At 46.1% G+C, this 27,904-nt stretch overlaps 1 protein-coding gene across 1 annotated transcript in view; it reads right to left on the bottom strand.

Annotated features, from left to right (window-relative positions):
- VIT (vitrin) overlaps positions 1-27,904 on the bottom strand; it is a 101,300-nt gene that overhangs the window by 23,350 nt on the left and 50,046 nt on the right. Inside the window, exons 6-11 of the mRNA XM_039257230.1 lie at positions 23,330-23,407; positions 17,120-17,308; positions 12,272-12,328; positions 6,064-6,108; positions 4,524-4,586; positions 148-295 (exon numbers count right to left, since the gene is read on the bottom strand). Of these exons, the coding sequence (XP_039113161.1) occupies positions 148-295; positions 4,524-4,586; positions 6,064-6,108; positions 12,272-12,328; positions 17,120-17,308; positions 23,330-23,407 (580 nt within the window). The remainder of the gene's footprint in view (positions 1-147; positions 296-4,523; positions 4,587-6,063; positions 6,109-12,271; positions 12,329-17,119; positions 17,309-23,329; positions 23,408-27,904) is intronic.

The raw sequence follows: 27,904 nt of genomic DNA, 5'->3' as shown, positions 1-27,904 counted from the left end.
TGGAAGAATCAAATTTCTTAAATGGTACCTGAATTGCTTTAGTTTTCTTTACTTACATTTGTATTAGGGAAGACCATGAATTTATGCTCTAGGATGCGCTGGTAGTATTTGTGGCACACAATTATCACTTGGTTTCACAGCACTTACCCATACTGAACAATACCCATCAGCGGACCAGCAGGGCCAATGTCCAGAGCCTGGGCAACATCAGCCAGGAACTGCTTTTGGATTCGGAATCGACGTTTGCCAATGCTTGAGCTCCCATCAATTACAAATGACAAGTCAACTTTGCAGTCTGAGAAATGGAAAAGGGCTCTGTTATTCTGATGGTCTCTCACTGCATTAACCTGGCTATTCTCTCCCTCCCTCTTTCTCCACCAGAGGCCCCCTCAGAATCCACTGAAAAGAAAATAAAAAGCAGTGGCCAGATACAGGATATATTCACTTATTTATATTCCTAACAGATTTTCATTGGGCACCAAGGTCCGGGACACTTGGGCTAGTACTTATTTCTCTAACTGCTTTAGAATTCTCTGCACCGGCCACATTGATAGACTTCAGAAGCAATGACCTCCCATTCAAGCTTGGGAATTCAGGAGGATGGTTTCCTTGGCTCAGACCACGTGAGTGCAGACCCCTAGATGTAGAATTCACCAAGACTGAGTCTCAGGAGCCGGTGCTCTCTAACTCCCAGCTTAAGTTTGTAGCATTATGTGTTGGGTCTTTATAAAGGCATGAAAAAATCAGCAAGGCCAGTGCTGAGGGGAGGGAAGGAATGGTAGAATGCAAAATTGATACCAATCTCCTCCTTCATGTCCTCAGGTAAGGCAACCATAGAATTAACCATAGAATTATCTATACCTATCAGGACTTGTTTGTAGCAGTCTTTGAACTCTTCCCTTTCTTTTAGTTGTGATAAAAACTAGGACATTTTTCTGGCTTGGATTCCTGGACTTCCATGAATATATGCAGGTTAAGTTGGAGGTGGGAGCGAAGAGCTATTCTCAGTCTTTCAAATGCTGCAGGAATTGGTGGAAAGCCACATAGGCTAATAGTAGTGTCTTCTTTGCTCTTGACTGAAATTGCATCATCTTAGTATGATAAAACGGATTATTCAAAGCTGATCAGAAGTTCTTATTGGGAGGTATATATCCATTTGATTAATTAACAAATGGGGAGGGGGCGCCTGGGTGGCTTAGTTGGTTAAGTGTCTGACTTTGGTTCAGGTCATGATCTCACGGATCGTGGGTTTGAGCCCCACATCAGGCTCTGCACTGACAGCTCAGAGCCTGGAGCCTGCTTCGGATTCTGTGTGTGTGTGTGTCTCTCTGCCCCTCCCCTGCTTGTGCTCTCTTTCTCTCTCTCTGAAAAATAAATACACATTTTAAAAAATGGGGAACGAATTGTTTCACAACTGCAATTCGGAAGACAAAAATATTTCAAAGCAGAGTTGCATGGTGGGGCAGGGAAGAGGAGGGGACAGTAAAATTAGGAACCTCTGGGCTGGAGCATCTAGGGGGACATGGGGACCAGGGTTGCCCTTTGTGCTCGGTAGTGCGGAGCTTGCCTGAACAAGCCCGGATCTCTTTAAGGTGCCACACGATCGATCACCCATGCGGCCACTCAATTATATATATATATAATATATAAAAAATGGACATGGGTTGACCCAGTTTTCAGCAGATCTGATGGGAAATATTTATCAAAGAGTGATACTACGGAATTGGCAGATTAAGGGACAAAAGTTATATCTGAGAACGTGTGTCAGTATCTTGCTCTGGTGCACGGCAATGAAAGCCATGGGGGACGTAGGCAATGACAGGGACCTCTCTGGGCCTGCCTGATTCAGCTCCACCTGGAATTAGTGCCTTGGCTCATTAGTGGATCTTGCAAACTTTTACCTCCTGGCTGCCTGGACATTCAGTGCCTGCCAGCTCTTCCTTGTCTGCTGACTTCCCCTGTGCTTTGCTGCTGCCCCCAAACTGCCTATACCCCAAGTACGATCCTTGAGATGAAGACTGGAGGCATCAAAGAAAATCAAGAAGTGAAGCTCAAAGATGCCACAGAAGCCTGGGAAAAAGCAGAAGAGAAGCAGAGTAGTTCTAGGACTAGTGATGTACCCCACGCAAGGGCCAACCCAGTCCTTCCTATGTCCGAGCTTGCAATGAGAATTGTTGCCAGCAGGTGGCAGTGGTGTTCTTCAGGGCTTGCGACTCACCAGACACCTGTGGTTTGCTTAGAAATGAGGACTCCTGGGCTCCACCCAGATCTACAGAATCAGATCCCCAGGTCAACAAGATTTCCAGGTGATCTGTATGCACATTAAAGTTTGGGAAGCACTCCTGACCAGGGCTTTTTCTTCTAGATGTCAGTAGATTAGTTCAATATGCCTTTTAAAATGAAAACTTTTAAAAAAATAATAACTGTTAATTAGAATAAGGCCCAAAGGTGATTTTCTTTCTTTTTTAAAAAAATGTTTACTTATTTCTGAGCGGGGGAGGGGCAGTGAGAGAAGGACACAGGATCCTAGGCGGGCAGCACGCAGACAGCAAAGAGCCCGATGAAGGACTTGAACTCAGGAACTGGGAGATCATGACCTGAGCCGAAACTGGATGCTTAACCGACTGAGGCACCCAGGTACTCCGAAGGTGACTTTCTTTTTAAATAAATAAAGCACATGGGGCGAGGGGGGCGTGACAAGCTCACTTGGTAGAACTTTGACTCTTGATCTCAGGGTTGTGATTTCAAGCCCCATGTTGGGTGTAGAGCCTACTTAAATAAAGCAATAGATTTTGAGCCTCTCTTTTGCTTCTTCATGGACAATTTTTTCTCATTTCTTACAACTTGAACTGCTTTCAGGATTGAAGCATTCCATTTCCTGGCTAGGCTTTTATGAAGTTGAGATGCTCTCTATTTGCTTAGCTCTCTTTACTACTACCTGATGGCTGACAATGGATTCACCTGTGCTCTCCATTTCCCAGAATGCGTTAATGACGCCTGCTTTCAGCTCTGCGCATGTGCTCACTGAGACACAGTGGCTTTCTCGTACTGAGATGAAAACATGTGGCTACAAAGATGGCATCAATACTAGAGAACAGAATTGAGTTACTAAGTGTTCAGCATGAGCAATTTATTACGGTCACAGAGGACAGAGGTTGGAAGACAAGCAAGAAACGGTAAGACTTAGTATCTACAGGAATCAATCCACCAATTTTCTTAATTGCTTTGGTTTTCTCCAACATGATACAATCTTATAGATTAATGCTTTGTGTTGTCTAATACATTAGGCCAGTGTTTCTTAACCCTGGGTATATATCAGAGTTGTTTATGCAGCTTCAACAAATAAAAATGCCTGGGAATCATTCAGGGCTGTTCTTCTTAAGGTTTGATGTGCAAAGAAATCACTTGATTCACAAGGTCTGAGGTAGAGCATGGGATTTTGCACTTCCAACAGGCCTCCAGGTGATGCTGATGTGGTCAGACCACACACCGAGTAGCAAGATCTAGGGTGAGTGTGATTCAGTAGGTAGGAGCCGGGAGTTGGGCATCTTGAGTTTTTAAAAATGTCTTCAGGTGATTCTCATATACAGCGGGGTTGGGACTCATAGCTCACTGGTGGCTGACTGGCAGCCACTTTCTAGGGGAATCTTTGAGTGCTCTCGTTGGCCTGTAAAGCTCAACTACCTCTTGGTTTTCCTCTTTTTCCCTGATCCTTCCATTCTGGTATCCTCAGGTGGCTTCTCCACCTGTCTTAGTGCTGAAGTTCTTCAAGATTTTTCACTTTTTAAAAATTTATTTATTTTGAGAGAGAGTAGGGAAGAGGTAGAGATAGAGAATATCCCAAGCAGGCTCCACACTGTCAGCACAGAGACCAACACAGGGCTCAATCTTGCAAACTGTGAGATCATGCCTGGAGCTGAAATCAAGAGTCAGACGCTCAACTGATTGAGGCTCCCAGGTGCCCCCGAATTTCTTCACATTTAAGCCCTCTGGTTTCCCTAGGTCACCTTTCCTGTCCTCATGACCTTGGTTTTAAACCCTAGCTTATCATCTTCCAACTCTGAATTCCCGGGGTGGAGGCCCCAGCTGCTCAAATCCTCTTCATCTGCTTCCTCTCTCATACCTCCACCTCCAGCCCTCTAGTCTGTTCCTCTCCATTTCCTGAATCTGCCTGTTTCTCCCCATTTCCAACTACAGCTCGGAGCTCTGTCTGCCCCTCATGTCCAGTAAGCCCCTGGCCCTGTTGGCAGGCCAGTCCCCTCTACCCCCCCCACTTTTATCTCCCTTTTCCATCCCACCCTGTTTCCATAGTGATGTTTAAAAAATCTGATCCTCTTCGCCTTGTGCACACAGTTTAAATCCTCTGTAAGCTTCCCTTTCCCCTTAGAACAAAGTGACAGAAGAGAGGAGATCAATAGATCCAGGGTGGGAAAGAGGTGGGTTTGGGTGGGAGTGAGCGGGGAGAGAGGAGAGCAGATCGGATGTCACAGCCATTATGGGCTTCTAGTTGTTCGTTAACTTACTTGGATCTCCCTGGGATAGCGGCTCCAAAGCTTGTGTGCTTAATTCTTCTTTTGGAACAAATCCTGGAAAGAGCAGTAAAACTTTTGGTGACTTACACGAACAGGAAGCATCTGGCCTTACCCCAGGGATGGGGACATAATGGATATTCACACCCAGCTGCAGGGCGAGGGGCTTGGCTACAGGCTGACTGTTCTCCACACCACCCCCCACCTTGAGAGAGAAGACTGAATTACTGGCAGCCTACAAAAGGCACGGTACTCTCGTGGGTGCTCAGAGGGGTTGAAGTCAGAAGACTTGAGTTCTGTTCCCTACTGCCTGTTAATGGAGTCTATCTGAGCCCGAGTTTCCTTACCTGCAAGCAGTAAGCACTTTGCCAGTGTGAACTGTCCCTCTGTGAAATGCTGAAAATGTCAAGGTCAGGGCATGTGTCTCGCTCATCACATAAACCTTCACGGTGCCTATCACCATAGGTCCTCAGTCTACATTTGATGACTGAGTCACTAAACAAAGATGGGTGAGACACATGGCCAGTCTAATGGGGGGCAGATATAGGCTGCAGAGCAGGAGATAAGCTACCAGTAACTCAAATAAGAGGGTCTAGAATGCAACCCCTCCCCTCCATAGCCCAAGATTAGAGGGTTTTGTGCTTTTAGTGTGTGTGTGTGTGTGTGTGTGTGTGTGTGTGTCTGTGTGTCTGTGTGTCCAGAGTTTGCTTTAGAGCCATGTATATGGAAGCCAAGTTCACAAATGTATCATCGAAGGGAATAAAGACCATCAGTGAGATGTTGGGAAGGCCAGTGAGCTTCTCAGGCAGCACCGGAAGTTGGTCAGTTGGTCTCCCTGTTTTCAGCATGCCCGGAGTGCGGGGTGCCCTCCCAGAAGCTCTGTCAGAGGAGGGAAGTGTGGGGGGCTCTGCTCTGCTCTTGGCTGCGGCGAGCTTTCTCCAGGCTTGTTAGTTTTTCCAATTTGCCAAGCGCATGATTTCATCTTTCCATGAAAGGTCAGTCTGCTCATCCCACTTCCTCACATCATTTAAAAAATTTGCTTTGGGTGTCTAACGACATTTCTAAGCCAGGAGCCTCTCAGGAAAACTGTCCAAGGCTCCACGTGGAGGGAGGGGGGGAAGAAACGTGAGGCCAGAGGCCTCTCCTCCACCCCGTCTTCCCCTGCCAATAAAATGTGCCCCCAGACCGAGAGCCAGAAGGCTGTGTTTGCCGCTGGAGTTTCAGACACTTAATTCAGTAAACAGCGAGCAACACTTTTTCATGTGAAGAGCCAAGCTGAATACCACCTTGCAAAGAAGGACGGGGAAACAGGAGGAAGTCAGAGTGTGCTTCGAGACGGAGTGAGCCTTTAAACCTACTTTTGGGGTGAGGAACTCCCTCCCTTGGACATCTTTGTCTTCATGATTCTCATCCCTTTTGTCATCCAGTGGACAACAGTGACCTCTGCCCCAACAGCTGGATTCTCAGACTCTCCTAATTCCGTAGTCCTCTGTCTCCATCTAGTCATGGCCAGGAGGTTGGGCTGTGTAGTTACCTGCATCTAAAAGGACCGATCCAGGCTTCCACGGGTCCATTTCCCCTGATTTTCGAAATTAAAAAGAAGCAAACTTGTTATTTAGGTGAAACCAGGGGAAACTTTCAAGTGAACTGCCCGGATGATAACATTTTCTACGTGTGGCATAAAGTTCAATAAAGGAACACGAGACCAGACTTTAGGATGAGACCGCCTAAAACCTATAGGATTTTTCTCATGGGAAGCTCTGAAAACCAAAGACGAGAACATCTTTGCCCTTTCTTTCTTTCACTGAGCACCAAGAATCATGGAATATAAAAATCTCGGGATTCAAGGGGACCTAAGAACTCATCCAATCCAAACCAACCTCTTCAGCATGTTTCTACAACATCGCTACCAAGTGAGCGGATGGCTGGTGCTTGGATACCTCCAAAGACAGGGAACTCGTTACATACCCAACCAAGACAGTGCATTTCTTTTTGGGCCTTTGAGACTGTAGAACATTTTTCATTGAGTTGATCTGAAATCTTAATCCATCCCTCCATCCACACTTATTAAGCACCTAGTATATACCCAATATCATTTTAGGTACATTTGACCCACCCGTCGACTTTATGTTCTCTTCCTTAGAACAAATTTGGCCCTTTCGGGGACCAGTACACTCATTTCCTGAGGCTCTGCTTCTCACTGTGTGCCTCATGCAGAATAAAGCAGAGTGGCACTGGCCATTTCTATTTGCAGTAAAATGGTTAATGCCCCCACTATAAACTGGTGTTGATAAAGTGGAAGGGGTGGTCAAAAAGTGGGGGATTCCTACCCAATAGTCCCTGACGTCTTTAGGGGACTCATGGCCAGGAGGGGCTCAGAAGCAGCACAAATGTGTTACGAAGCCTCATAAGGAAACCAAAATAGCTGTTTCTCTTCCTCTGTCCGTTCCTTCTGTCCCCACCCCCCACCCCCAGCTCAGAAAGCTGAAAGCTGAGGGCGTAATCAGCCCATCAGCTTTGCTGCATGCTGAAATGATTAACACACCCAAAAGAAGTGATGTTTTCCTTCATAGGATTAACATACCAGGCTATTTTGAAAGGCCGTCTGCGTTCGTGCACATTCTGATTTAGTGGTGAGAACTGAGTTCAATCTGGCTCCGCCATTAACCAGGCGTACACCTTAAACATGTCCCCTACCCTCCTTGAACCTTCATTTCTTTGCGAATCACATTATCAGGTTGGGTGAAATGATCTCCCAGTTCAAATACTTGTGATTTATAGGTTTAAACGGTCGGCTAGCCTCGTTTCTCTATCACCACCTACTGGTGAAAACATGCACTTCGCCCTTTCCCTGAAGAATGAGTCTGGTAGCATCTCAGTTTTTGCCCAAGGCTATCAGCACCCTTGAATGCTACAGAGAATTAGAATTCTGGGCAAGGAATGGGAATTCTCTCTCTTTAGCAGAAGAGAGACAGTTCCCTGACAGCAGAGATTTCTAAGCCCTTCCTTGTCTCCAGGGAGCCTGTCTTTCTATTGGTGCCACTTATATTTGCTCGGGACAAGTATGAACCAAATCACTTATCTGAAAGCTGAGGGCTGAAAAATATTTGGACGGCTGAGACTAGGTGGTTTTTGGACTTGGTAGTCATGGGAAGCAAGTCTGTGAGGACATTTACGTTCTGGTGTTGAAGAGTAACCAGGTAATGTGAGGCTAAAGAGCATTGGAAGATCGATCCTATGTCTACCCAGCCTTAGCTGGGAGGCCGGGGGACTCGCCTGCCTTCTCTGGCCTTAAGTTTTCTCCTGTATAAAGATGAGGTCATGAACACCTGTCCTGACCTGCCTCCCATGGAGGTAAATGTGTACAAAATCACCCCTAGAAGTAAGGCAGTCTTAAAAAAAAAAAGGACTTATTTGTGTGATGATACTTGCTTGGTCATCTCATAGATCCAGCCAGTGTCTAAGGCTCTCAAGGATTTCCATGGTAAAAATGTAGAACTGTTAACATTTACTGAGAGCATGTTTGGTGTCAGGCACTGGCCAAGCACTTTGCAAGTTTAAGTCACAGCAGCCCCGTGAGTTAGGTTACAGCTGCGACCCCATGTTACAGGTGAGGAAGCTGAGGCCCAGGGAGAGGTAGAGCAGAACTTGGAGCCCAGGCTCCAGAGCCTACACTTAGTCACTACCTGTCTATCACACATTAGTGGTCATTGTCACTCAGCATCTCAGGATCCTTAGCCACTGAAGGGCACACTATCTGGCACACTCTGTGACTCATGCTAAAAGCGTGGGCCCCCCAGATCGCTGCTCTGAGACCCTGGTCATGATCTCTGCACTGATGACAGCTTCCATTCCCTGCACATCTGGATGTCACCCGCACAGGACCCAAGCGGGAGCTACAATGGGGTCCTTACGGCTGTAAAGTTTTATGGGGCAGAAGCACAGGTGACCCTTCGCTCCCCTGGTTTCTGTCCAGAGAGTCCCCTGGAGTGTGAGTATTAGGAGGTGGACGTCTGAGAGGCAGCTGGCCTCCGGAGCTGGGCGCCTCCATACCTCCCACCCGTTGGCCTGGTTCCCTGCCTTGAGCCGCACAATTCCCGTGGATAGTCCCTCTTGCTGTCGTGACGTGGCAGGCACTCGGAGAGCTGCTGGCTGTGAGAGACGTCACTGTGCCAGGGGCCCACTGCATGAGGGCTATCAGAGAAGGCTGAGGACAGTCCAAGGTTCTCGGCCCTTGATCCGTCACTGACGCATCAGCAGTGCTGGGTTTACAGACAGGTTACCCTCCAAGCTCTGTGTGGGATATTGGTTTGGGACCTGGCAGCCTTTTCTCATGCAAACAACATTAATTCCATGGTTGGGTTTCCAGGCCAGTGAAGCTTATTGGATCAAACACTGTAGCGCGGAGCCAGACAGCAGAAGTAGAATGGTTTTGAGGAAAAGTCAGCGAGTTCTAACGGATATAAATCCTCAGAGGCACCCTTCCTTCCCCCTGGAAAGACAGCTGGAGTGGCCACGCTAGCAAGGTGGCTCCTGTCCCCACTCAGAGGGTGCTAGAAGGAGGGGCAGGGCCTGGCAGCAGAGGTCAGAGGGGGCAGTGGCCTTACTGGTTGCTCTGAAGGACCACAGTATGGGATCTACCTGGAAAGGCAGAAGTCCCAGAGGCAGAATTCTAGACTCTGAAAAGATCTTATTTGTCTTCATAGTTCTAATGCAAAGCACAGTGACATCCGGCACACTCAGGAAATAGAATTTCCTTTAACTGAAGAACAGGTCCTCTGCAGTGGGGGTGGTGGCTTAAATCGGGGGTGTGTGAAGTTACATCAGTGGGCAGAAGGCACAGCAGGAGGTGAGTTTTAAGTCTGGTGTCCTGTGGAGGAGAAGATGAAGTGCTGAGGTCAAGATAACCTCCGTAGGTCCATATATAGCTGCCTGTGTCTGTTAATGGGTTGCCTTAAACACAGGTATTTAGTGGGACTGGTGAGATTTGATCTCATGGTTTATGGGGTTCAAGCCCCGCGTTGGGCTCTGTGCTGACACCTAGCCCAGAGCCTGTTTCACGTTCTGTGTCTCCCTCTCTCTGACCCTCCCCTGCTCATGCTGTCTCTCTCAGAAATAAATAAAACATTAAAAAATGACTGAAGACCCCAAAGGGCTCTTGTTTGTGTGGCTATTGTTTTTATCCTACTAAAAATCAAAATGTTTGGTCATTTGAAACAGAATATTAACTATTTCACCATTTAATACACTTTTTTTAAATAATGAGAAATAGCTATTTTCCAAAATAATTCAGTGATAAGGGTGACAAATTTCTTCAATGTCTGGCGTAACAAAAGACTGTCTGAGTCTGGTATCTGTTCCTCAGTCTGCTGGGACATGTTTTGGTTGAAGGACAAGAAGAAAGTCTGGCCTCACTCAGTTGCGCGGTGGGAAGAGGGAGGGCATCCCAGGATCCCTGTACACAGGGTCCTCGGGCCTCACTTTGAGATGCACTAGTTTAGTCAAATTAGGATCAATGGGCCTAAGTTCTAGATTGTTATGTCTGACAGTGAGGGGGCTGGGAACCCCCTGACCGCTCATACAAAGTTATCCGACGTGGGGCAAAAGCCTCTCTCTGGCATGTTTGGTGGGGAATCAGACTGGGTGCACTTGATGCAATTCTTCCCCATTCCACGTTTCAGTGATTTTCTAGCTGAAGAACTGGGTGACTCACGATTACCTCCGAGGTGAGAACTGACAGAGGGCCTCTCAGAGCCCCAGATGTTCTGATCTGCCTTCGCTCACGGTTTCTGATGACTTCTGCCTGCCTGCAGGGGCCCTAACGAGGCTGCAGGGCCAGTGAGGTGTGGGTGCCCACCCTGGGAGTGGGTGGGATGCTCAGAGCAAAGCTCCAGGGATGACGGAGAGGGAGAAGAATGGCAGAAATGGGTAGGATTTGAGGATACAAAGGCATCTGGAGCACTTGGGAGGCTCAGGGAGACGGAGAGATGGAGCATAATGGCTGGGAGCACGGAAGAGAGAGGGAAAGGAATGAGGACTCAGAGCGAGAGAACTAGGGAGGTAGGGTTAGAAAAAGGGAATGGGGTCAATCTCTGAAAGTAACCTGGGGTTCTTGGGAGTCAAAAGTAGGGGCTGGAGATCAGATAACGTGCCTCATTGCCAACCACCCCCTGAGCCACGTCTGACTTGCGGTGTATCTGAGCTCCACCCCAGAGGCAGGTCCCGGGGTGTGCAAGGTGCGGGCACAGGCTGCCCAGCCGGGGGGGGGCCTTTCAAACAGACCCAACCGAGGAGCCCTACTGGGTGTCTGCACGGCCAGAGATGTTTCTCTTTGATGCACAGAGAACAGACAAAGCAAATAGACGTTTTCTAGAGGGTACAACGCCTTGGCAAGCCCCCAGACTCTGCCGATGTGGCGCGGTGAGCTGCGTGGGTCCAGCGGCCAGGGCAGGGGCAGTGCGGTATTTGCACGGGTGGTGGAGCATGGCTGGTGAGCCCTGGGCAGCTTTCCCGGGCTGACCTGTGCTCCAGCAGCCTTCTGGAAAGCAGCTCTGGGAGAATCCGACTTTGGATACCTGAAGGGATCACACGGCATTGGCTGATTCAGGTGCAACCAGCAGTCTGCCCTCCCCTCCTAATCTGCCCCTTGATATAAGTGACCCTGGTTCAGACCTTCCTTGGAAGTCAGCCAAGCCATGTGAACTTGGCTCTTCTTCTGGGGCTTGGGGAGGAGGCAGAGATGCTAGCTAAGGGGACAGGAGTGGGGAGTGCCCAGCGCTGGGCTGCCTGGAGGGGCCCATGGGCCTGTTGAAGGCTAGGGTGGCCTTGGAATCCTTGCTTTGCCCAGAGATCTGATTCTTAAAACCCTTTGTCCAGGACAACAGCATGTGCTTTGGCAAAGGTACAGGCGTGCAGCAGCTAGGTGGGGGGTCACATAGGGCCCCTGCTCCGATCCGGTATCAAAGCAAAACAGAACCTACAGCCTCTAGGAATCTTTTAACATGTGGAGGACAGACTGGTATCTCCCAGCAAGAGTAAAACCTAAACTCTTTTCCTTGGGAGACCTAGGCCCCACGTGGCAGTGCCCTGTGGCTGTAAAAGGTTTTGTGTACCGATATCAAGTGGCTCAGCTTCCCCTGAGCACAGTTTGTAGAAAGCACCTGGCCCTGCTCGATTTTCCTTTCTAATCTCTGCAGGCCTCAAGGACATTGCAGAGAAGAGAACTTGCCTCATCCCTCTGCAAGCCCAGGGCTTGGACCAAACCTTTAAGGGATGCACATGGGCGTGAAGAAAGGGTTGCCAGAAGTGTCACAATTCATAGAATTCCTGGAGGAGAGAGAATTGCTCTATTCCCCATATCATAGAATTACCCCAGCAAGACTGGCTCTGCCCTTTGCTAGACAAAGACAGTTTTTTTTCTCTTTCTTTTGCCCTAGTTCCTCAAGCATAAACCCCAGAGAGTATCCCTTTTCAGGTTTATAAGAGCCTAGTTACTGAATCCTTAGGAATTTCCATCATACCCTCCACAGAACTGCCTCGAGGGAATGGCCGTAGGTGAAAGCTTTGCTTTCCTTTCAAGTTTCCTCACAGGCTGGGCCCCTCAGCAGTATCTCCTGTTGGCGTAACTGGTTTAATGCTCTCTGTCCAAATCTAAATCAGACGGCAAGGATCTGGAACAACAAAGCCCATGTAAACACTCTTAACTTCCATCAGTTGCTAGAAAGGTGAGTTCAGGTTCTTACCTGGATCGGCGCGGGGGCTGTTCTGGCTGCTCATGTAAGTGCTGGTGGCCCCGAGATCTGTAATAACATTTGACCGGTCAGAGCATGAATTTTCATCGAACTGTTCTCATTCTTTCCATGATCCAACCTAGCAAGACATTACCAAGGTCAGAGCTAAGGTAAAGCTTTGTCCTTGGGTGTTCTGAAATTACCCCGACCAAGGAGGCATTGAAATGGAAAAAAAAGGGGGAGGGGGAGTGTTTAACTCAAAATACTGACTGAAAATCCCACATAATAATCACCCTTGTATTTCACAATTGTCAACGTAAATATCTTTTACTAAGGTGCCATATTTCTTTTACACTTTGTTATTCTTATAATAATTCTCAACGGCACCACTCCTGAGGAGGTTAAAGAAATCCTTCAATAGCAATGTCACTTAACATTTAGCAATTTGCTTAAATGGTGTTAACATGGTACTGACGCAAACTGGAAAAATGAGCTGAGAGAAAGAACCAAGTTTCATGGAGGGGAAGAGATAAATGGTCACAGAACAATAGCAGTTTCTCTTAACCCCGATCTATCGACAAGTCAATGATTCCCTTCCTTCGGCTCTGTTGCAGTTACTTGAATACAAACGCAAAATAGCTTTGTTTTCTCTCATTGTAACCATAGCATGTGCTCCCAGTGAAAATACATACCATGTATGCAAGATTGCACCTGCGATTCCTCTATCCTGCGGTTGCTGGTACACAACTGTGGTACAAAGTGTCATATCCCTTCCTCCGTGCGCACATTCTCACTACAATGCCCCAGCACCATGCTGTTTTGTTTCTTCCTCCTTTGAGCTAACAACCTATCCCAGGCCAATCTCCCATCAATAAGGGCACAGATTCACCAAAATGGTAATAGCTGTGTGGTAATTGCTCTAACCGTTCTGATGGTGGACGATTAAATCGCTGGTACTTCTTTTACTATTAGGAATGGCATCTGGGTCCAGACCCCTTGTTCCTCTCAGACAATAATTACCTCAGGATATATTCCTGTAAGTGCAAATTCTGGGTCATTTCTCTACACTCTTGCCCACACCATGTACCCTCAGTTTCTCATGTGAATTGGTGACAAATGCGATGGTATTGTTCAATTTGCATTTATTTGATCGCCGGGGAGGTTGAACATGTTTTTGTTATGTTTATTGGTCATTTACAGTTCTTGCACTATGGTTGCCTGGTCATGGCCTTCACCCATTTTTCCATGAGAACGTTCATCTTTTTCTTACGAGTCATAAGACTGGATTTGAAGACAAACGTTCTCCAGATACCGTAAAGAAAGATACGCTTTCGGAAAGGAGATAAATGGCGAGAAGGGATATTGTACGCAGAGGGGATGGGCAGTCAAAGATGCTGGTCTCCTTCCTGCCCCTGTGTCCCCGCTTCCTCCTCCCTGGAAAGGTGAATGACCCACAGCTTCCTGCAGGCCTTGCCACTTGGCGGCGCTCTGCTCCCTTCCTTGGTTTACCCTTTGTGGGCACAAGTAATCCATTCTGTCTCCTGAGTCCACTGTGGCACTGCCTAAGAGGAACCTGACTAGGAAAATAATGTGAACAGAGCCACCCCACCCTTGTAAGCCTGCGGTAGAGTCAGCTGACCCTGCAGAGCCGGCCTGGAGGGATTTCCCATCATTTCCAGAACTCTTTCCCCAGCATATCTATGGTTCTCTAGGCTGTCCTCTCTGGCCCTGGGATGTGGTTCTGTGGCCGCCTGGCTCCTGTGGCTGCCTCTGTCATCTCTGGCTTCTCCCATGACGGACAGCCTCACTCCTGTCCCTATGAGAAGTCTCTATTGCTCTGGCTCTTGGCTCCCTTACCCCCCGCCTTGATGTGTTCCTCTTTGTCTTGTTAGGTTTGCCCATTCATGGGTCAGTTAAGGGGTGTCCAGCCCCATCCTCTTCTGTTTCAGCTCTTCTTCTTGGGCTGGAACAGCCCCTGTCTTTTCCTGCTTTCCTCCTTCCAGGAGGCTCCCTCCAAGCGCCTATGTTCTGTCTGAGAGGCAGCATTTTGTCTTACTGTGGAGCAAAGGCACCCATTGATCCCAGATGCAGACTGCTCCTCTTCTGGCTACACCCTTCTACGTGTCCTAAGCTGAAGGGACCCATTGTAGGGATCTTGGTAGATGCGTTCACAGGTGTAGCCCAAGATCCCAGAGCAGTGCCTGACCCATAGTAGGCTCTCAACAATTGCTGAATGAACAAATAAATTAGGTTTTACTTGGATGCCCCATCTGCAACACACTTCTAGAATCTTTTGACTGCTGTCACATACAAGACAGGAGAAACCCCTTAATAAATGCAGTAACAACACCTCACTTGTCTATCAGCAAGAGAAGAGTTGCTCTGTTAGAGTTGTCAGTACATTCTCAATTCATCTGAAGAAGAAAAGGAATCATCTGTGTACTAAATAGTATTTTATATAGTTGGGCTAAAAGATCACAGCAGATATATATAGCCATACGTGAACATAGGCATTCGTAAAAGTGGACTGACAGTTACTTGGCGGGGGGGGGGGGGGGGGGGGGGGGGGGGGGGGGGGGTTTGAGGGACAGATCAGTTTCCGGGTGATGAAAATGTTCTAGAATCGATCATGGTGACGGTTGCCCAACTCTGCAAATATACTAAGAACAACTGAATTGTACACTTTCAATGGGTGACTTGTTTGATAGGTGGAAAGTAGTTCAATAAACTGTTCTTAAAAAAAAAAAAAAAGACCTAGGCATTCAAACATCTATTTTCACTTCTCTTCATTCCTACAGCAAGTCCTTTGAGTAGGCAACAGAGTTTTTTCATGCCCTCTCTCCCTTTCTCCCTTTCCAGTTTGGCCCCTTTCTTGGCGGTTACCGTGGAGGCGGCATGGGGCGTTTGTTCTGATTGTTTGCCCCGCAGACCACGGGCGGCATGGGCGCGGGTGCTGGCCGAGCTTGAAGAGGGAGGCTGCCGGGGCTGGGAGGCGGCCGTCCAACGGCCCCTGTCCCCCAGCCAGGAATAATGAGGCTTTGCCAGGTCGGGAGCCACTACTTCAAGTTCCTTGAGGTTTCGACAAGCACAGGCCCAGCCTGTCACAGGATTTCCAAGCTCCTGGGGTAGCCAAATAAATATGCCACATGTTTAATTATACGTGTTATGTAAGAACTGGCCTCCTCTAAGGAGACACCAGGAGCAAACAACTTACTCAACTACTCGAAAGCCTCTAAAAGAATCAAGGGCTCTAAAAACTCAAGAGGCTGAAGTTAAGCAGAAGGAAAGCTTATGGCTTGAGGGACTCGCCCACCCAGCGTCCTTGCTTCTGGACTATTTCTCTGGCTGCCGGTGCCCATGTGAGCCGGGGTTCCACAGGAACAGGATGGGGTGGGGTGGGGAGGCGGGGTCATGTCCTATGCATCCGTAAATTATTTTTATGGTATTTTTATTTGGGTATTTTATATCATAGATTCTTCCATGGGTCGTTCATCACATGAAATGATAATACTCCTGGTTTCATAATTAGGAAAGCTGAATAAAATAGGGCACGCAGGGTGCCCAGCGCAGGGAAACACGACTATGCGCTCCATTGTTGTTATTCTTAATCACGGTGGCAGTCGGTGATGCCCAGCATCCTTTGGTCTCACCGCCCCATCTGTGGCAAGGGCAGGGCAGGCCCCTGCTTCTCGGGTGGCTTCATTCGTGCCTGGGGTGTTCATTTATGGCAGGGAAGCCTCCCACAGGACAGTCGGGGGAGCCCGGCTACTGGGGTGCCATCGCGGCTCTGCTGCTCCCCAACTGTGTGACCTGGGCCAGTTTCCTCACTGCCTTTCTCTCTGGTTTCCTCATCAATACAAGGAATTAGTCAAATTGGAAGTCGTAGATCTAATTATGTAGATCTGTTAATAAGTATCTCATAAGCTAATTGTAAGGTGCTTCAAAGTGTGTCTAGCAGGTTGCAGGTGTTGATATTATTTGTTAGATAAAAAGATAAATGGACGGCTGGACTCTGAGATAGAAGAGGCAAGGGCCATGCTGTGTGGCGGGAATGTCTGCAGGCGGGAGGTGAAGCTGAAGGGAACAAGTGCTGGGCATGTCCTCCTAGAAGGGAAAAATGGCGCCAGGGCTGGGGGGTGGAATATTTAGAAAAACTTGCTGTCACTCCTGCTGTGGAATTTTCCAGACTCTGTCCAGAAGACCTTTAGAAATGAGATGGTCTTATCAGCCTAGGGCGGCTTGCATAAAACCTGCATTAGAAACTAGAGATTGGGTTATCAGATGAGCTCTTCAGGTCATGTCTGATGTATTACCAAGATTGTAAAACCTAAAACACTATTTAAGAAACGGATACATGAAAAGCAATCAGGGAATAAAAATTTAGCTGTCTGGCTTTTCCTATAGTTTTGTTTTGCTTTGTTTTTTGCTTTTGTTTGCTTCTAATATTTGTAGACTTCCAGGAGTCTATAGTTTGTCCCTTAAAACCCAACAGTATTTACATTGAAACCTACTATCCCTTCAACTTGGCTTTTGGAGAAATGAAGATTTTGCAGTGAGAAAGTTTCACATAACATCCTACCTTCCAAAGTATGATAACAGCAGTCCCATTTTTGAATCTGCGTTAAGCCCCTTCTCCATGGTTGGCTTAGCTCTCAGCTTGGTCCTTACTTAGTATTAGGCTCAGATTTACCCCTTGCGTCTGGAAGGACACAACCACATACTTCTGGCCCAGATCTTGGCTCTACCCCTCAGCCAGCTCAAAAGGCAGGAGCTGGGCGCCCCACACAAACATTCTTACAGAGTATTACTCCGGAAGCCCCGTCTCCTACTTTTCTAGTGCACAACAGTCTACCTACTGACCCAGCTCCCAGCTCCTGTGGCCCGCGGGCTGGGGTCTGAGGCTGCTGGTGGTGGAGCCTGTGGACAGGGATGGCTTTGGGAGGCTGGTGTGGGCTCCTAAGGCAGTGGCTCCCGTGACCTGCGTCAGGGTGACTGGCTGTGCGGTTGCTCCTGGAACTGGTGGCTTCTGATAGGCTTGTGTGGCCTCACCTGTAAAAAAGACGAAATTATACTGGGGCCTACAGAATAGCTGGTGGGCTCTTCGGGACAGAAATATAACAAATGCTCATTGAACACTAGCTGTGGGCAAATATCTCTGCTAGCTGCTGTAGAGGATAAAATCTACCTGCCCGAAGGGAATGTACAATCTGGATGGAGCCATGATCCAAAAAACAAACCAAAGACTATAAACAATAAAATATTTAACCAGTCAAATCCTACGGCAACATAGAGAAGGCAGAACACGATTTACCACCAAATTAATTTGCCAGACACCAGAAACAATGGTTTATGAACCTTTTTTTGTTGTGTAAGTTAGCATTGACCTAGGGATATGAGGAACTTTGGGCTTTCACTGTGACTTACTCTTAGAGGATGCATTCTAGATGTTCTAGCTTAGACTGGCTCATGACTAGTCAACTCACTCCTCTGGGCCCCAGTTTTCTCATCTGTAAAATGGGGTAATGGAAATAATTTAAGGACCACCATTCTACTTCTAAATAGCACTCTCCATTCGTGTATAATTATTTAAATTGTTTCCACGACTAAAAAAAAATTTTTTTTAGTTGTATTTATTTGGTTTGAGGGAGACAGAGACAGCATGAGAGGGGAAGGGGCAGAGAGGGAGGGAGAGAGAGAACCCCAGGCAGGCTCTGCCTGATGTGGGGCTTGAACTCAACAAACCACAGGATCCTGACCTGAGCCGAAATCAAGAGTCGGACTCTTAACTGACTGAACCACCCAGGCGCCCCTCCACAAGTTTAAACAAGTCCCAATTCATTAGGTCTCTGGGGTCCCTGACAGTTTCTCTGAAGGTTTAAGACAAGGGGACCAGTGGCTATCCTCTGGGCATTGGATATTGTATTGACAGCCATGGGCTGTGTCAGAATGGGACACAAAATGGCCCCCAAACTGAAAGGCACCCCAGTACTGGGAGGGGACAATAGCCACCAGTTACAGCTATGTAGTCTCTTGAGCCCCACAGCAGGGACATTACCTCCTTTGCCTGTACCTCTGTGTTAGTGTCCTGGTGCTGCTAATAAATTGTCCTAATGCTGCTGTAATAAATTGTCACACACTGAGTAGCGGCTTCAAACAACAAAAATCGAATCTGTCACAGTTTTGAAGGCCAAAAGCTGGAACTCAGTGTCACTGGGCTAAACTCCAGGTGTGAGCAGGGCTGAGCAGAATCTGCTTTCTGCCTCTTCCATTGTCTGGTGGCTGCTGGCATAGCTTGGCTTGTGGCCACACCCCCAATCCTCAAGGCCAGCATCCTCAGTTTCTCTCTGCTCTGTCTTCACATGACCTTCTCCTCCATGTGTATCAAATCTCCTTCTGCCTCCCCAACCCCAGATAATTCAGGATAGTCTCCCTATCTAAAGACCCTTAACTCAATCCCATTGGCAAAACCCCCCTCACCCCTCCACTTTTATGTTTTGGCATATATGGAAAAATTCACAGATACCAGGGACTAGGACATGGGTATCTTTGGTGGGGGGGGGGGTGCATATTTCAGCTTACACAGCATCCTAGCTCTAGCTTTTTTTTTTTTTTTTTAAAGTTTATTTATTTATTTTGAGAGAGAAATGAGAGGGAGAGAAAGAATCCCAAGCAGACTCCATGTTCACAGCACGGAGCCCTACATGGGGCTTGATCTTACGAATTGTGAGATCATGACCTGAGCTGAAATTAAGAATTGGATGCTTAACCAACTGAGCCACCCAGGTGTCCCCTTAGCTCTAGCTTTTAACTCTGCTTAGGGATATGCCTCTTTGGTATATAAAACAGTAGGCCAAAGGGACAGCAGCTAAGATTAGGTGCTACACTCTTCCTGTGAACCATCCAACTTCCTCTTTGACATTGTACAGCATTTTGGGAGAACAGTGTCAGCACCATGACCTTGGACCAGCCATGCAGATGCCTGTGTACTGGAGCATTTAGAGCCACTACCCAGCACTGGCATCTGCTCATTTCTCACCCTGCCGCTGTCACCTTCTGTGAGCATTGACTTGGGAGAGCATGTCAGCAAACAGTGCCCCAGACACAGGTTGGAGTTTGGCTGCTCAGTCTGATCTCATAGGCCAACCGGGCAGGAGACCGATCTCTCCTTTGCCGTGTCGTTGCTGAGGGCTGGTCACCTTCAGATCTCCCTTGAGACTGTGCCAGAGAAATGGCTAAAGAGCTGGCAACAGCCTTGGGGGGTCAGTCTTCATCCTTGGGCAAACCAAACCGGCGTGGTTTATGACATTTCCATGACTTTAAAGGAATTGAGCCTTCATAACAAGTCCCAGGGAAGTTTCTAATTTCTCCAAAGTAGCCTTCTGTCTCTCTCTCTGGTAAATGCTCTGAAGCATTAGTATCTTGCTAGGGGATGTGGGCTCAGGTTGGACTCACTTCATATAGGGAAAAATTTGATAGAATAACATATATTTTATGAAATAGGATAAAACTATTAATTTGGAAAGAAATATATAAAACCTATGGTACATTTTACTTGCAAATTGTTAATTAAACTACAATTAAAAATAAAACTTCTAGCAATAATGAACAGTTTTGTTACCTTACGCTTATGAGATATTGAAAATATGAAATATCTTTTTCTCACCCCATTGGCTAATTCTGAGGTTTCTAAATGCCCCAGTCTTCATTTGCTAATATTAGTTGCCAGAGAGTAGATTCAATATCCTGATGACAGCCACTTGTGTTACTTGCTTTGAACACCAATACTTTCAAGCAAGGCATAAATTCAACCAAGAGATCCATCTGTCTGGTTTTCCATGGTCTTCCATGGGCTGTTGTTTCTGCCCAGAACAGCACCGTCTTTAAGATGAAGACAGAGAAAGAACCCTCCTCCAATGGCTCCCAGTTCCTTATGAAACATAATGCCTGATGTGACCCAGAGTGAATTCTTCATTGCACCAGGCTCCTTTTGAACAGTTAGAAATGAAACCAATAAAATAGTTTCTTCATACAATCTCAGATACATAGAAGTTTCACAGAAATCTTTTCAAAGGTTTTCATGGGAAAACATCAAAATTTCCTTTAGGCTCTTAACATATTATTCTATGGACAAGGTCATGTGGTCTTTTTTTAAAAAAAATTTTTTAAAGTTTAATTTATTTTGAGAGCGAGCGAGCACACATGACAAGGGGAATGGCAGGGAGAGAGAGAGAGAGAGAGAGAGAGAGAGAGAGAGATTCCCAAGCTGGCTTCACATCATCAGCACAAAGCCTAATGCGGGGCCCAAACCTATAAACTGTGAGATCATGAGAAGAGCTGAAATCAAGACTTGGATGCTCAACCAACTGAGCCACCCTGTCCCCCAGGTAATGAGCAGTTCTAAACAACCTGCTCAACACCAGTATGAGGCCCTCAAAGCTCCCTACAGCTGAGTCATCATTGAATCAGAGTGACAAGTTAAAATGCAGACTCCTGAGCCCTAATCACATAGATTCTGATTCACTGGGTCTGGGATGGACCTTGAACATCTGATTTGAGAACTGTCAGCCAGCATCAGGCTGGACTCCTCACTTCAGCCCTCACCAGCTTGGCCACTAACGTTCTTTGAGCCTGGTTTCCTTTGCTGTGATTTGGGGATGGTCAGACCTACCTGATGAGGCTGTTGTCATAACTAGAGATTGTGTCTGTGAGGGGCCTGCACAGTACTTGGCACATGGCAGCATTCGGTAAATGGCAGTAGCTGACACTTATCACCGTGTTGTGTCATCCCTCCCCTTTCCCCAGTGGAAAAACAGTGCTTTCAGTAGATGTCAAATGTGAGGTGCATGAAAAGAACATTGAAGTCCACTTAACAGCAATGCCTGCAGGTCAGAGCTATGAGGGAGGATTTGCTCTTCCCCCCATTGACTCACTATGGGCCTCAGAATTATACACAAGGGCAGGAAATCTATTCATTAAGCATGTACTATGTGCCAGACACTGTGAAGGGACATTAGCATTCATATTTGATATCAATCACAGTGCTGGAAGCCAAGCCAAGTAAAGGTCTCACAGACAATAGGTAGCAGAGCCAGGATTTGGACCCATATTTGTTTGATTCCAAATCCCATATGTTTCCCCTCAAAAGGGGAACACAGTGGAAGGCAAGTCATGAATAGCCGCAAGATTCCTGAATGTGGTTCCCATCAGAGGGTGGCCCAAGGTCTCTTTAGAGTTGTGGTGGAACCTGTCTTATCCAGGGGCAGGGGTGGCCTTGGTGAGTACAGTGAGGGGAGTAAGGGCAGAAGGTTCTTAGGAAGTCAGCTGTACTACCATAAACTTCAGCTTGAGTCTCCTCTAGGGGGAGGGACTGGGCACATGGCCAAGGGGACGCAGCAGGGTATTCGCCTGCTGCTCTTGCTCAGCAGTCTCCAAGAAAGATTTCCTTTCTTTTCTCTCACTGTAGTGCCAGCGATGCGCCTTCTTGGGTTTGGTGAGCTTCTCCAAACCAACACTTCCCTGTTTGTACTCAGAGTAGCTTGAGACTCAAGCCAAATACCAGCTGCCTGCCTGATGGTTGCTCCCTGCCTGGGGAGACAGCATTTAAATCAGGAATGTCCACCCCCAGCAGGGGCTGCCCCAGGCAAATCTCGATGCTTTTTATTTTTTTATTTAAAGATGATTTCTAATTGTTGAGTGAGCTGCTTTGTTTTGAGGGGGGTCATCCTAACCTGATTCACCTGTTAACCCACCGTCTTGGAGGGATTAGGAAGCATGTTATTGGGACATGCCAAGACCAGGGCAAGTAACTGCTGGCCCTCACATCTTCATCTTACCTGCTTCCCTCAATTTCGATAGGAATTTTGTCATCAGGAGAGGAAAAAAGGGGACCACCCTTTTATAGTTCTCACTGGATTAAAAAAAAACTTTTTAAATATTTGTTTTTGAGAGAAAGTATGAATGCTCCTGTGAGCAGGGGAGGAGAAGAGAGAGAAAGAGAGTGGGGAACAGAGGATCCAAAGCAGGCTCTGCACTGTTAGCACAGAGCCCAACATGGGGCCCAAACTCACAAACCATGAGATCATGACCTGACCCGAAATCAGATGCTTACTGACTGAGCCACCCAGGTGCCCCTCACTGGAACTTTTTATTTGAATTGGCAAAAACTTACTCTTTAATGAGACTATACCTTTATTTTTTAATGATTTTTATTATTTTTAAAATTTATTTTGAGAGAGAAAAAAGAGAGATCCAGTGGAGGAGGGGCACAGAGAGGGAGACAAAGAATCCCAAGAAGCTCTATGCCATCAGTGCAAAGCCTGATGTGGGGCTCAAATCAACGAACCGGGAGATCATGACCTGAGCTGAATCCAAGAGTCAGACACTCAACCGACTGAGCCACCCAGGCACCCAGAGACTATACATTTAAAGAAAGACTCCTCTAGAAGCTGGGCGAGACCCCAAGTGTCCCTTTAGTGTTTATGCTGGAAAGGGATGTTTGTCCCTTATCTTTGTACGGGAAATCAAAGAATCCCCAAAGACACAATAACACATAGCATAGTTCTCCCTTGACACAGAAACCTAGAAAAAGGCACTTTCCTGGCCTGAACCCTCTGTGGTTCTCATGAAGCTGGGTCCACACAACCTCATAAACACTATATCTTTGGCTTGGGTTATTTCTATTGTTTAGAAATTGTTATTTCTATTGTTCTATGTTAACACATACCTCACACCACCCATTTCGCTTCCCTTCATTTCATATGTAGGCAGAGAGAGCTTTTCCCCTTTCAGTGCCAGGGAACATTTCTAGACAGAATATCCTGTCATCTTCTAAAGTAACAACACAATTCAAGGCAACAACCATTGTGAATGAAAATGACAAAACACAGAGATAATCTTGGAACTGCAAATCCAAAACCTAAAGCCTTATCTTTCAGCCCTAGACATCTGATCCCCTTGATTTCTGTTGCTGGCATCAGTGGAGCATGACCAGATGTTAATTTCTACGCTACCTCCTGAAACATGTGTTTACAAACTCAGAATCTTTAGATGAAATCACATATGAACACTTGCCTGTTTTGGCAGCAGGGCTTTTAGATGATGAATATGTAAGAGCTGATGGGTAGGTTACACCCTTTTGGGGTTTACCTTCTGCAAAAAAGAAAAAAAAATTATTTGTAGAGCTAGACGTTTGAGATGGTTCTGGTAAGCTGATTCCCTCCTTCCTATTTATCTGTCTTGAGTTCAATAAATCCACAGTCTTCCTGCCCCCTAAGCTGGAGTGTTGATTACAAGAAGAAAGTCAAGTGAGATTTTGTTTTTCTGTATAGCCTGTGTCTTATTAATATTAGAAAGGAAGCAATACCATCTGTGTGGTTCAGACTTAACATTAGCAACCCTCACTCTGCCCATGAAGATGTGACATGTAAGCTTAAGGTTTTTGTGTACGTGGTGTTGAATGTTTAATTAGGTCAGTAGATGAATGTAAAGGACTCCCCGTGCTCTCCTTCCGGATGCTCCAGAGCTCTGGTCACAGGCTGGCTAGCCGTGCATGAACCGCTCTCTCTCCCCTTCACGGACCCTGTGGGATCCATTTGAATTCCATGGCACTAAAGAAACCTAGAAAGTACTTTTCAAAAGAAGCATTTGTTGCCCACCTAGGGAAAGAAAGTTTAGAGGCCAGGTGAGGAGAAGGAATGTTAATATGTATCAGGGACAACAAAGGAGGCATAAAAAAGAAAAACTATCAGGTGATCGGGGCTGGGGAAGCAAGTACCAAGCCTGATCGGACTGAAAACGTCCCGGGGAAGCCTGTTGCCTCTAAAGACGTCTTCCGCCAGGAAATGATGCCTGGAATTCCGCCACAGTTTTGCTCCACAATGAGATGGACAGTGTCACTTGGAATGTAGCAGCTACCTGGAGATTGGGGATTTGTCTCTCTTGGGAACCGGCGAATCCGTGCCTCTGGCATGTAGGAGATGATCAGTTAGTATTGATTCGGAGAAGGAATGTCTTCATGCTTAGATCTCTGTTACAATTTCAAATACCCATGAGAGGAGTCCCACCTGGTATCTGATATTTGCATCTGATAGGGAAAGAACTTTAATTCTCAACCTAAGGAAATAGTTTTATAGGATGGGCTTGGGGACGAGATGGCGAGGAGTGTCGAATGGAGAGTCCAAGTGGTGGGACAGAATCTAGTGCACAATTTTTGCCAAAAACCCTACTACACAAAAGGCTGTAGAGCCACAAAGCAGACAGAATAATGGAGTCTCAGAAAGAGCCTGGAATTGGGAATGAGAACATCTAGGTTTCTGTGTCTATTTGCCATGAATTCTCTGCCTCAATCTCTGAGACTCTCATTTCTCTCATTCAGAAAATATGGACAGTGATATGGAACAACTTACTGTTTTAAGTTGTAGGGATCTAATGGAAAAAGAGTTAAAATGTTTTGGAACTATGTATTACCAGAGAGCTGTAAAGATTCTCTTCTGGTATTGTCTATAAATATCACTCAAAGTGGAGATGAGGCAAAATGTTTGGGCTTACTGAGTTATTTCACCTCATTAAAGTCACCTGGGAGCAGAGCTTGGCATTTCCAGGTCCCCCGCCCTTGTCTGGGCCTCTTCCAAATCGTGATTGAGGTCATTTTGGACCCAAGGAGGGCCTCACTTGATCAACTGAGGGGACTGTGGGGAGATGGTCTCCCTCTGTTCACTATTCTTCTCATATCTAAAATCCTATGTTTATTTCTGCTTCTATTCAGAAGGAAAAAGAACATGAGCTCAGTTTTCTGAAATGTGGATCAAAGAACAAATAGGCAGTATTAGGAAGTTCCTCTCTGACCATTCCTATCCCTGGACTGTCAAAAGATTGTGCTGACCAAAAAGGCACATCCCATCTTCTGCTCCCATCCCAGCCCGCCAAAGTGAATTAACTAAAGGAGCACAGTGATGTGTAAAAATTAAAAATAAAAAGGTCATGAAGGCACCGGAGCCTTCAGAGGAGGATTCTGACACCATCCAGCTGTGGCCTTTAGCTTCTGGATACTGGGGAGCATGCCTTGGCTGCTGGCCAGCATCGCTCCCCCAAGTCACCCATTCAAAAGAGATTCCTACCCATTGCAGAAGCACCAATGTTTATTATAATTGGCAAAAAGTTAAATGTCACTAGGTGAAATGAGGGGACATGGAAGTTGAGTTTATAGGGAATAATCTCAGCAGACTGATTTTCATTTAAAAAACCCAAAACATCTCTACTCTCTTGGAGTTAATTTCTCCTTTAAACCTCTGTTGGGGATTCTTGAATTGCAGGATATGCATTTAAGGTGGGAACACTCTTATTTAGCCAGGAACTACTTGGTAAACACCTATGTGGGGATTACATTTCTCTATATACTTGACAAATTTGTAGTCTAGATATTAGCATTGTCATATGGCCACTATTCTGAATTCTCATGACAACTGTGGTTGATGACTTTCCACTCTCTGACATAGAAACCAGTTTAATTTGAACCCTAGGTTGCAGAATTCTGCAGGCAAGAGGAAACAGAGATTGCTCAATTTGTGAAGAATCCTGAAAGGTCTGTTTGTAGTTCTATTAAAACTCTGAAAAAACCCAACAACTCTGATCAATGGAGGATAGTAGGAGTTGGGGCATGGGATGCATAAAGGTACCAGAAAGCCATCCAGACGGGAAGACCTACTATATTATGAAACATTTCTCTTTTCCTTGCTTCGGTTGATCTTCCGCAGGTGGCTCCTCAGGAGAGTTGCATGGCTCCTAATCTTGTTGGGATGCCAGAAGCTTTGCTAGAATATAGTTTAAAATCATGTGAAGCCTCTTTGAAGAAAACTGGGAGATGCAAGGCCCAGTGTAAGGCAAGTGTAGCACAAGGATAGAACACTGTGTTGTGTTCAGACACCAATAAGGACATGCCAAAAAATCCCAAAGGGCACCCACTGGCCAAATTTGGAAAATTTGAGCGCCAAAAAGAATAATGATAGCCAAATTATGGAAAGAGCCCAAATGTCCATTGACTGATGAATGGATAAAGATGTGGTGTGTGTATACACACACACACACACACACACACACACACACACACACACACGGAATACTACTCGGCAATGAAAAAGGATGAAATTTTGCCATTTGCAACAATGTGGATGGAACTAGAGGGTATTATGCTAAGCAAATTAAGCCAGAGAAAGACAGATATCAGACAATTTCACTCACATGTGGAATCGGAGAAACGCAACAGGTGAAGGAAGGAACAGATGAAGGAAGGAAAAATAAGATAAAAACTCAGAGGGAGGCAAAGCATAAGAGACTCTTAAATACAGAGAACAAACTAAGGGTTGGGTGGGAGAATGGATTAAATGGGTGACAGGCATTAGGGAGGGCACTTTTGTGATGAGTCCTGGGTGTCATACATAAGAGCTTAAACACTGGGTTTTACTCCTGAAGCCATGACAACACTGTATGTTAACTAACTTGAATTTATATATACAAAAAAAAAGAATAATGGTGATAATGGATTATAACATATTTTCAAAAACAATCCATGACTCCCTAGTGATACTTGAAAAGATAGGTGTGGAGAGAGGGAGAAAAATCCTCTTCTTTATGTAAGAAAACTTGCTAATAAATGTGGAAGGAATGACAGAATTAGAACAATATAATTTTGCAAATTCTAATGTAATTCTTGCTAGTGCAAGGACCATCAGTGGATGTTAAACCACTGGATGATTTTGTTGGGGAATGAGCCATTCATGCTGATTTGAAGTATAACCCTACAGATTGCTTATTAATTATAAAGTATTTTTACCATGGAGAGATACTGTAAAGTATCTGACCAGTCAAGTTTAGCATTACCAACAGCTGGATAAACTGACATTATTGTGCCTTCTGATATGGCCACTGTGATACAGCACAATGGATATGCTATGATACTACCTATGTAGTAACCCTGGGAAAATATTTAACCTGGATCCAATCATGAGGAAATGGTTGGACATATTTGTGGTCCAGACTGTGAGACACAGTCCTAGACAACTGGCTGGGACTTCAAAAATGTCACTGTCATCCATGACAAAAAACGTAGTGTGGGGCTAGACAGTTTTAGATTAAAGGAGAGTTAATAGACATGACAACTGGAGGCAACAGGTGATTTTTATTATTTATTAGATTGTGGATCAGAAAGGAAGGAAAGAAGGAAGAGAGAGAGAAGGGAAGGAGAGAGAAGTAGGAGGAGAAGAAATTACTATGAAGACTGAGATAACTGGGTATTATTGAGGAGGAACTATTTGTTAGATAGTATAATTGTAACAATGTTAATGTTTTATTTATTTATTTTTTTTAATGTTTTATTTATTTATTTCTAGGAGAGAGAGAGAGACAGCATGAACAGGGGAGGGTCAGAGAGAGAGGGAGTGACAGACTCTGAAACAGGCTCCAGGCTCTGAGCTGGCAGTCAGCACAGAGCCCGACGCGGGGCTCGAACCCACGAACCGCGAGATCGTGACCTGAGCGAAAGTCGGACGCTTAACCGACTAAGCCACCCGGGCGCCCCGTATGTTAATGTTTTAGGTGTGATATTGGTATTGTGGTTATTTAGGAAAATCTTATTTTTGCTAGATGTGTGTG

The sequence above is a fragment of the Hyaena hyaena genome, unplaced genomic scaffold, assembly GCF_003009895.1.
Source record: "Hyaena hyaena isolate Hyena2069 unplaced genomic scaffold, ASM300989v1 scaffold_607, whole genome shotgun sequence".
In the NCBI taxonomy this organism is placed as follows: Eukaryota; Metazoa; Chordata; class Mammalia; order Carnivora; family Hyaenidae; genus Hyaena; species Hyaena hyaena.
The sequence above is the reverse complement of the archived record's forward strand: the minus strand, read 5'-3'. Positions and strand labels throughout refer to the sequence as shown.